Below are 10,853 nucleotides of genomic sequence, written 5' to 3'. Positions count from 1 at the left end.
TATAGAGCCAATAAATAGCTTAGGTTATTTTAATATACTTTCCTCTGGCCAGGCCAGCCAAGGTGGGAGGCTCCCTTCAGGCCAGGAGTTCAAGACCAGGCTGGGCAACACAACAAGACTCTGTCTGTATTTGTAAAATTCTTGGTAAACAATTTAGAAACTGCCCCTTCTTTTCCTTTAAAAACCCATTTGTAACTGCTGCTAATTAGAGTGTATATTAAGGCAACTTGCATCTCCAGGGTTGCAGTTCGCAAACTTGGCCCAAATAAACTGTATTTTTTTTTTTTTTTTTTTTTTTTTTTTTTTTGTGAGACGGCATCTCCCTCTGTCACCCCGGCTGGAGTGCAGTGGCACAATCTCGGCTCACTGCAAACTCCACCTCCCGGATTCAAGCGATTCTTGTGCCTCAGCCTCCCAAGTAGCTGGGATTACAGGCACCCATCACCATGCCCGGCTAATTTTATTTATTTTTTATTTTTTGTAGAAACGGGGGCAGGACAGGTCTCACCACATTGCCCAGGCTGGTTGCAAACTCCTGACCTCAAGCAATCCTCTGGCGGAGGCCTCCCAAAGCACTGGAATTACAGGCCTGAGCCACCGCGCCCGGCCCAACCTCTCCACCTCTCCACCTATATTAATTTTACCTCTGCTTCTTCCTTTTTTTTTTTTTTTTTTTTTAAGACGGAGTCTCGCCCAGGCTGCAGTGCGATCTCGGCTCACTGCAACCTCTGCCTCCCAGGTTCAAGCAATTTCCCTGCCTCAGCCTCCCGAGTAGCTGGGATTACAGGCACACCCACCATACCTGGATAGTTTTTGTATTTTTAGTAGAGACGAGATTTCACCATGTTGGCCAGGTTGGTCTCGAACTCCTGACTTCAGGTGATCTGCCCGCCTCTGCCTCCGAAGTGATGGGATTACAGACGTGAGCCACCGAAACCCACTCACTTTTTCCTTTTAGATCACAAAAGTGATCGAATCCCGCCACTTCCCGGGTGCTGGGTGGGAAGGTGGGGTGATTGCCGTGCTGCTGTGACTTGGGTAGATGCCGCGAAGGCCTCTCAAAGGCGGCCCTGTTTGCAAAGATCTGGATAAGGCACCTCCAGGGGAACCGGCCTGGGGCAACTGGGGAGGAGGCAGCGGCACAAGTTCGTGGTCAAGCCACTGCAAGGCTGGCAGCTTACCTACAAAGCAATGTTCCTCCATCCACAAAGACGCAGTAGCTGCTCCAACCTGGGTCAGAAGACCCCCGGAAACGTCTAAGCCCACGCACTGCCCTCTGACCCCACTGCCTTCCCGCCAGTACTGCATCCAATCAGAGGGCCCTCTCTGAGCCTGCTGCCTTCTCTCCAATCCTGCATCCAATCAGAGGGCGTCCCCACTACGTGAGTTGCACAACGGCCAATTGAAACTAGGATCCGAGCCTTGGCCTGCCTCCCAGGAGCTCCGGACCAATGGTGGCCTGGCACCAGCAGGACAATCCCAGACAGCGTGCGGCGGGAGGCTGTAGTTGGGCGTGCGCAGCTGCAGCGGAGGTTGAGGTCAAGTAGTAGCGTTGGGCAGAGGCAGCGGAGGAGCTCAGCATGGTAAGGCCAGGTCACTCCCACCCCGCAGACACCCAGGCTGGAGGGTGGACGAAGTTGGCCTCCTGAGGTAGCTGGACGGAGGGATGCTGTTGCGGGCCAGGGTGCAGAGAGGAGGCCAGAGAAGGACGCGGGGCCCAGGGCGGGACACGAGGACACGGGATTGTCTACTGGGTCTGCGGGCTCCAGGGCAGGGACCGCAGCTTTTGTTTTAGACGAAGCTGCCGGCCTTGAGTCAGTGGACGGGGAGCATTGACCGTGTCCCGTCCCCCAGAGAGCAAACAGTGGTGTCGCCTCCTGAAGACAGAAGGGTGCTGCTCCTGCTTTCCGGTCTCCAAACGTCTCTGTCCTACTGGAAACCACTGAGGAGCTCCAGGAGCCTTCACTGATGGAGGCTGGGGCTGTGGACGTTGGTCAGATCAGGAATTAAAGCTCAGACGGGAGGTGGAGGCGGGGGATCCCCTGAGGTCAGCAGCTCCGCACCAGCCTGGCCAATATGGCGAAAGCCCTTCTCTACTAAAAATAGAAAAATTCCCGGGGTGGAGGCGTGGATCTGTGGTTCCAGCTACTCGGGAGGCTGAGGTGAGAGGGTCAGCTGAGCCCAGGACTTCGAGGCCGCAGTGAGTCATGATGGTGCCACTGCACTCCAGCTTGTGCGACAGAGAGACCCGGCCTCAAAAAAAAAAAAAAAAAAAAAAAAAAGCAACCAACGCATTCACACAAAGAATAGATTTCCAAGTCTGAATAGCTGTGGCCGTGGTTTGTCAAGTATTGTATTTTTTTTTTTGAGACGGCTCAACAACTCTGTTTCCTGGGCTGGAGCACAGTTGCATGATCACGGCTTCCTGCAGCCTTGAACCCCTGGGCTCCAGCAATCCTCCTGCCTCGGTCTCCTGAGTAGCTGGGACCACAGGTGTGCGCTGCCACACCTGGCTAATGTTTAAATTTTTCGGCCGGTCGCTGTGGCTCGTGCCTGTAATCCCAGCACTTTGGGAGGCCAAGGCGGGCATATCAAAAGGTCAGGAGATCAAGACCATCCTGGCTAACACGGTGAAACCCCGTCTCTACTAAAAATACAAAAAATTAGTTAGGCATAGTGGCGTGTAGTCCCAGCTGCATGGGAGGCTGAGGCAGGAGAATCGCTTGAACCTGGGAGGCAGAGGCTGCAGTGAGCTGAGATTGTGCCACTGCACTCCAGCCTAGGCGACAGAGCAAGACTGTTTCAAAAAAAAATTTTTTTTCATAGTTGCCCAGGCTGGTCTCAAACTGGTCCCAAGCGATCTCCGCTCAGCCTCCCAAAGTGCTGGAATTACAGGCATGAGCCACCACACCCGGCTTGGCAGGGCTTAAATAAACCACCAAAGGACAGTGCAGTGTCCCAGCACTGATGACGTCTGGGAGCCATTACACTCCTAGGCTTCAAGGGGTGGAGGGGGAGGGAGTGCTTACAAAAAATTGAGAGGGTAACTATGAAGAGGGCCACCTGCCAAAAGTGTGGTCTTGATGGAGGGATTTGTATCGCCCATGAAAGTTGAGCAGGAAGGGGCCAAGGAAAGAGTACCCTGACGCCACTCTCCTCCAGCCTCCTGGTCTCCTGCTGCTGCCTGTCATTGACCTAACCAGCATGAAGCCAGAGAGCAAGGAAGGCCTCTGATGCTGTCCTCATGGGTCAGCCTCGGAGAGCACAGGGCGGGTGATGAATGATGGTGGGTAGATCTGGGGGTGCAGAGAGAGGACACATACTGAACACCTGGGCTTGGACCACAGTGACCTGGGACCTACTCTCTATTTCCTAACCCAACCCAATTACCTTATCCTTTGATAGGATATAATCAAAAACTGCTGTATATTCTTCAGAGAATTACTGTGACTGGCTATAATGTCGGGTTGATTACTGACATTACATGGCTTCCAAGTTTTAAAGTAATCTAATTTTTGTGTAGTGGCAAACATTAGGTTCTAGGGCTACCTCTGGAACTTAGCAGCTAGGATGGTTTACAGCAAGTAAGTTTTCACAGGGATAAAGGGGTCAGTCACCTAACCCTCCTAGGAAATGTCAATTGTGAAAGCACCAGATACTGAAGCAATATACAAATATTAAATTAGAATATTTTGCATACCATATAGCTTCAAGTTGCCTTGAAATGAATGGGTCTACATTTATGTTCCGGTTCACAGCGTGAGTGTATCTCTATCCACGTGGGGCAGGCAGGTGTCCAGATCGGCAATGCCTGCTGGGAACTATACTGCCTTGAACATGGAATTCAGCCCGATGGTCAGATGCCAAGTGATAAAACCATTGGTGGCGGGGACGACTCCTTCAACACGTTCTTCAGTGAGACTGGAGCTGGCAAGCACGTGCCCAGAGCAGTGTTTGTGGACCTGGAGCCCACTGTGGTCGGTAGGTTCTCAGGCCCTGAATGGCAGCTTTCCTAGGAGGGTGGGAGAGCATCATCGGTAAAGCCCCAAGTGAGCTCCTTTGAATCCTCCTGCAGAAGGTATGAGATAGAGAAGCATATGCCCTTGGTGTTGTTAAGAGATAAACTGAAAGGTTCGTGATTAAAGTGTCTGTGAGACTCGGCTCCTAATTTAGGAAAACCTGACCTACAGGGAAAAGCTGCTTTGCCGGCAGTAAGATGGGCTGTGGAGAGATTCCGTCGTGGCTGCCTCAGCCCTGTTCAGGTGGCCCTGCCTGCAGGGCACAATGGCATTGGTTCCATCCTGAATGCTGTGCACTCTCTTATGCTGGTGCACGAGAGTCCTGACCTGCATCTTAGGCATAGAAGGTTAAGTACAGAACAGTCATTTGCTTCCTCCAGATTAGAAGCCCAGGATAGTTTCCAAGGAGACCTGCAAAGAGACAGCCCCTTTCAGTGGCCCCACATGAGATGACAGTGTCACCTGAAAGCCTGTGGGGCCCAGGCCACACAGGGTGCCCTGATGAGACTGCCCTGCAGAAGTCACACTGACCTGGTGACTTCCCAGTTTGTAAGCGTTTTTAACTTACAGCCTTTGATGTAGCTACATGTAGGAAAGAATTATGTACCTGTAGAATTACCTGTGTGGGGATGCTAGAGCTTATTTCCCTTCAGTGGGAGCTGGTCGTGCTGACATTTATACTGCAAGCTGAGTTTCACTTCCTAGAGTCATAAATCGCAGTTTGGTTATCACACAGAGACATTTTCTACCAGACACTGCCACTGTTGACCTACAACATGTAGGTCACGTACTTTGAACAACATGTACTTTGTAGAGGTGAACAGTCCTGGAATGCATCCATCTTGGTGAGTACAGGCCTTAAAGATTCACAGTACATACGGTTTCTTTTGTAGATGAAGTGCGCACAGGAACCTATAGGCAGCTCTTCCACCCAGAGCAGCTCATCACCGGGAAGGAAGATGCGGCCAATAATTACGCCAGAGGCCATTACACCATCGGCAAGGAGATCGTCGACCTGGTCCTGGACCGCATCCGCAAACTGGTAAGAAGAGAAGGCTTCATGTGACCATTGTCCTGCACAGGAGGGTAGATCTTGGGTTGTGAAGGGGAGGTCGTTTTGTCAAAACCTAGACCAGCACTTTGGCTGGGTCTGGTGGCTCACGCCTGTAATTCCAACACTTTGGGAAGCCAAGGTGGGCAGTCACCTGAAGTCAAGAGTTTGAGACCAGCCTGGCCAACGTGGTGAAACCCTGTCTCTACTACAAATACACAAATTAGTCAGGTGTGGTGGTGCCCGCCTGTAGTCCCAGCCACTCAGGAAGCTGAGGCAGGAGAATGGCTTGAGCCTGGGAGGCAGAGGTTGCACTGAGCGTAGTTCATGCCACTGCACTCCAGCCTGGGCAACAGAGTGAGATTCTATCTTAAAAAAAAAAAAAAAAACTTAGAGCAGCATCTTGAGTCCTATTGCGTCTGCAATGGTCTTAGCCTGAAGTATGCATGGTGATTTGTCTATAGATCTTTGTCTGCTTTTATTTGCTTCAGAGTGTACTGTGTGTTTATTATGGATGATTTGAATCCATATCAAGTCTTCAGAGGCAGAGAAGTGGTCCTGTTTTGGTGGAGGTTGGTGGTGTGGCTTCCGTGGGCATTGATTCATGTTGTCTGGTTACTTTCAGGCGGATCTGTGCACAGGACTGCAGGGCTTCCTCATTTTCCACAGCTTTGGGGGCGGCACTGGCTCTGGGTTCGCATCTCTGCTCATGGAGCGGCTCTCAGTGGATTACGGCAAGAAGTCCAAGCTAGAGTTTGCCATTTACCCAGCCCCCCAGGTCTCCACGGCTGTGGTGGAGCCCTACAACTCCATCCTGACCACCCACACGACCCTGGAACATTCTGACTGTGCCTTCATGGTCGACAATGAAGCCATCTATGACATATGTCGGCGCAACCTGGACATCGAGCGTCCCACGTACACCAACCTCAATCGTCTGATTGGGCAGATCGTGTCCTCCATCACGGCCTCCCTGCGATTCGACGGGGCCCTGAATGTGGACTTGACAGAATTCCAGACCAACCTAGTGCCGTACCCCCGCATCCACTTCCCCCTGGCCACCTACGCCCCGGTCATCTCAGCCGAGAAGGCCTACCACGAGCAGCTGTCCGTGGCCGAGATCACCAATGCCTGCTTCGAGCCAGCCAATCAGATGGTCAAGTGTGACCCTCGCCACGGCAAGTACATGGCCTGCTGCATGTTGTACAGGGGGGATGTGGTCCCGAAAGATGTCAACGCGGCCATCGCCACCATCAAGACCAAGCGCACCATCCAGTTTGTGGATTGGTGCCCGACTGGATTTAAGGTATGACTGGGTGGTGTGGAGTCCTTGTACCTTTGAGCAAGCAACAGACACACAGTAATGCTACCCCTGAAGACCCACATCCTTTGAGGAGCCTCTGTTCCATGGGCTAGGCACGTGGGCATCAATTAGTGAACCAGAGTGATCATTAATTCAGTGATGTCTTTTTTTTTTTTTTTTTTTTTGAGGCAGAGTCTAGCTTTGTTGCCCAGGCTGGAGTGCAGTGGTGTGATCTCAGCTCACTGCAATCTCCATCAGCCTCCCAAGTAGCTGGAATTACAGGCACCCACCACCACGCCCAGTTAATTTTTATGTTTTTAGTAGAAACAGGGTTATGCCATGTTGGCCAGGCTGGTCTTGAACTCCTGACCTCAGGTGAGCCACCCACCTTGGCCACCCAAAGTGCTGGGGTTAGAGGCGTGAGCCACCGCGCCAGGCCCAGTGATGTCTTTTGAACTCTCTTCCTGAGTCATTACCCTATGTATCTGTGATGAGCTTTACTTACTTACTTTTTTGTTGTTGTTGCTGAGAAGGCTGGAGTGCAGTGGTGTGATCTCAGCTCACTGCAACCTCTGCTTCCCAGGCTCAAGTGATTCTCTCACCTCAGCCTCCTGAGTAGCTGGGACCACAGACATGCACCACCACACCCAGCTAATTTTTGTGTATTTACTAAAGGGATTTCACCATGTTGGCCAGGCTGGTCTCAAATTCCTGGCCTTAAGTGATCTGCTTGCCTTAGCCTCCCAAAATGCTGGGATTACGGGCGTGAGCCACTGTGCTCGACCCTATTTATTTACTTTTTTGAGACAGAATCCCACTCTGTCACCCAGGCTGGAGTGCAGTGTGGTGATCACAGCTCTCCACTAAAAATACAAAAATTGGATGGGCATGGTGGCCCATGCCTATAATCTAGCACTTTGGGAGGCCAAGGCAGGTGGATCACCTGAGGTCAGGAGTTTGACACCAGCCTGGCCAACAGGGCAAAACCCCATGTCTACTAAAAATACAAAAATTAACCGGGTATGGTGGCGGGTGCCTGTAATCCCAGCTACTGAGGAGGCTGAGGCAGGAGAATCACTGGGACCCAGGAGGTGGAGGTTGCAGTGAGAAGATATCACCCCACTGCACTGCAGCTTGGGTGACAGCACAAGACTCTGTCTCAAAAAAAAAAAAAAAAAAAGGATCATACAAATTCTAGGCCTTACAGGTTACACGACCTCTGTCACACCTACCCCACTCTGCTGTTGGATAGCAAAATCAATCTGCAAATGAAGGGGTGTGGTGGCTATGTTCAGACAAGAACTTACAAAATTAGGTGGCTAGTCCAGCAGCTGTGCTAACCCCTGAAGGAGAGGAAGAGACACCCACAGTAGGAAATCCCAGTCAGAACCGACCGCAGTGGTCTCCCCCAACAGAGGCGGTGGGGGTCTGAGCCAGAGGCAGCAGGGAAAGCACAGCACAGGAATGCACGGGCCCAACAGAGAAATGCCACAAGATTTAGTAACCAACTATTGACAAAGCTGAAAGAGGACAGCAAGGTTTCTTTTGTGTCAGTGGAAGATGGGGACAGATTTTGTGTCTGAGGCAAACCCAGGCCAAAATTACTAGGCTTCCCAGAAGAGAAATAAAGACGTTGCTGGTTTTTGTTTTGTTTTGCTTTGTTTTGTTTTGTTTTGTTTTTGAGACGGAGTCTTGCCGTGTCACCCAGGCTGGAGTGCAGTGGCATGACCTCGGCTCACTGCAAGCTCCGCCTCCTGGGTTCATGCCATTCTCCCACCTCAGCCTCCCGAGTAGCTGGGACTACAGGTGCCCGCCACCACGCCGGCTAATTTTGTTTTTGTATTTTTAGTAGAAACTGGGTTTCACCATGTTAGCCAAGACGGTCTCGATCTCCTGAACTCGTGATCTGCCCACCTCGGCCTCCCAAAGGGCTGGGATTACAGGTGTGGGTCACTGTACCCGGCCTTTTTATTTTTTTGAGACAGGGTCTTGCTCATCACCCAAGCAGTGGTGGGATCTCAGCTCATCGGAACCTCTGCCCTCCAGGCTCAAGCGATCCTCCCACCTCAGCCTCCTGAGTAGCTGGGACCACAGGTGCACAACACCATGCCCAGCTAATTTTTTGTATTTTTGGTAGAGACAGGGTCTTGCCATGCTGCCCAGGCTGGTCTCAAACTCAGTTCAAGCAATCCGCCTTGGCCTCCCAAAGAGCTGGGATCATGGATGTGAGCCACTGCACCTGTTGCTTTTCATCACAAAAAACTCAATTCTTTTTTTAAATCAAACCCTCCATGAGACAGTGGAGTGAAGGATATAGTGAAGCAGTTTGTAGTAATGCCCAAGTTAAAATAAAATATATACACCACCTACAAGATTCCCCAAAATGCCCATAAAATTCCTAAGTTCAACCTACCTTTTCCACATGAATTCTACCATCCAGGAAAGGGGCACAAAAATCCTTTAGAAAATACCTTATTCTAAAAAAAAAAAAATGCTGGGCATGCTGCCTCATGCCTGTAATCCTAGCACTTTGGGAGGCTGGGGTGGGTGGATCGATTGAGCCCAGGAGTTTGAGGCCAGCCTGGGCAACATATGTTGTCTGGAACTGTCACCCTGCCTGGCACAGAGAAGGGCTTAGTGACATTTATGGGGTGAACTGAGAATTCTCCTGTTCACCTACAGGGTGTCTTCTGTTCGAGGAAAAGTAACCACCATTTCTAGGTTTGATATAAGCTTCATGGACTGTTTCTTCCTCTTCTTGGGCAGGTGGGCATTAACTACCAGCCCCCCACGGTGGTCCCTGGGGGAGACCTGGCCAAGGTGCAGCGGGCTGTGTGCATGCTGAGCAACACCACGGCCATCGCGGAGGCCTGGGCTCGCCTGGACCATAAGTTCGATCTCATGTATGCCAAGCGGGCCTTTGTGCACTGGTACGTGGGAGAAGGCATGGAGGAGGGGGAGTTCTCCGAGGCCCGCGAGGACCTGGCAGCTCTGGAGAAGGATTATGAAGAGGTGGGCGTGGATTCCGTGGAAGCTGAGGCTGAAGAAGGTGAAGAATACTGAGGGGAGGGTGTGGTGGGTTCTCCACTGCCAACCCCAGCATGGCTGCTTTCAAGTTCTTTGCAATTAAAGGTTCTGTATAAAACCAAGACCTCTGTGTATCGTACTGCTTAGCTTTGCCTGCAGAAGCAGGTGGGACCCCTACAGCCTGCATGGACAGTGGTGGGGTGCCAGCCTGCCCTGCTAGCATGGGGTTGGGTGCAGCAGGACAGTGACTACTTAAGGAGCTGCCACGGAAGTAACTTGACATGGATAAATAGATTTCCTAAATTCTAGGAAAGCACAGTCAGGGTTTTCAACTGAATTTGCAATTTTGGGGGCTTCTCTATTGATGGGTGATGCTAGCTAAAAAGAAGAGTGAAGTGGAGTGTTTAAATCTGAGGTCTGTGGATGGGGCTTGTCCATGAAATCCCTAAAGCTGCGGGTCAAATGTGTAAGTAAGGTCAGGACATTTTAGAAGGGAAAAAGTGTTAGTGTGTTCTGCACAGCATTTGTGACCCACAGAAGGTCACAACACACACAGCCTTCCACAGTAACCTGGAAGACAGCGTTTGCCCTCTGTGCACACACACGGCCACTCTGCCCCTCAGCACTGTCAATCAACGGTCTTGGTAGAAAACCTCCCATCTTTCAGTTCAAGTGAAGCTTGGTGAGGTCTTTATAAAAGACCTGGCAATCCAGATGCCTTTTCTCAGAATCCAGATCAGCTCCAGGAAGTTGACCCATGGTGAAGGGACCTGGTTAGTTCAGCTGTGGCACAACCAGGAATGGCAGAAAAACGTCATTCTAAGTCTGCCTTAATATAATAAAAAAACGGTAGAGAATGTCTGACCTGGATGCTCTGCATCTCAGAAAGGTTTATCATCAACTGAAGGAGACAAAACGTAGCCTTTGCTGGGGACAGTGATGTGACAAGTCTCTGCCCCATCCTAGGTGCTGCTCTGTGTAGGGCTCTTCCCATGCCCGCCCCCCTTGGGCAGCCTGGTAGTGCTGGGCAGGTGGGGCATCCTATGGCTGGATCCTTTGTGGCTGCTGTGTTCTGCCAGGGCCGATGTTCCCCTGAGGGCAGTGCTGCCTTTGTTTCTCTCTGAGGAGACACAAAGCACAATGATTAGGAATGGGCGAGCCCTGTAACTGCAGCATCTACTATACTCATGCTGCTTAAGCAACATTTGTGTCTACACATTTCCATCAAAGCTGCTTCAGCTAGAGGCCCTGCATCAGCCCTGAGTCCTGAGGCTCAGAACCACTAAAGACAGGTCATGTCCCAGAAGCCCTTGGCAGTATGTGCAGGGGACCCTTTAGGATGTGTCCCAGGAGCAAAGCCATGCAAGGAGCACACTGCCATGGGAACGTTTTGAAAGGACACACACCACAGGTCCATTTAGGGAAAGGTAGGCACGGCCGGTCCACACCCGGC

The 10,853-nt window shown here is 51.3% G+C and overlaps 1 protein-coding gene across 1 annotated transcript; it reads left to right on the top strand.

The window, feature by feature from the left end:
• Positions 1-1,031: 1,031 nt before the first annotated feature.
• LOC129011855 (tubulin alpha-3 chain) lies at positions 1,032-9,524 on the top strand. Its single transcript, XM_054447173.2, has 5 exons — positions 1,032-1,583; positions 3,759-3,981; positions 4,913-5,061; positions 5,696-6,376; positions 9,140-9,524. The coding sequence occupies exons 1-5, from the start codon at positions 1,581-1,583 to the stop codon at positions 9,434-9,436; spliced, it is 1,353 nt and encodes a 450-aa protein (XP_054303148.1). The 5' UTR covers positions 1,032-1,580; the 3' UTR covers positions 9,437-9,524.
• Positions 9,525-10,853: the final 1,329 nt, after the last annotated feature.

Source organism: Pongo pygmaeus, chromosome 14, assembly GCF_028885625.2.
Source record: "Pongo pygmaeus isolate AG05252 chromosome 14, NHGRI_mPonPyg2-v2.0_pri, whole genome shotgun sequence".
Lineage (NCBI taxonomy): Eukaryota > Metazoa > Chordata > Mammalia > Primates > Hominidae > Pongo > Pongo pygmaeus.
The sequence above is the reverse complement of the archived record's forward strand: the minus strand, read 5'-3'. Positions and strand labels throughout refer to the sequence as shown.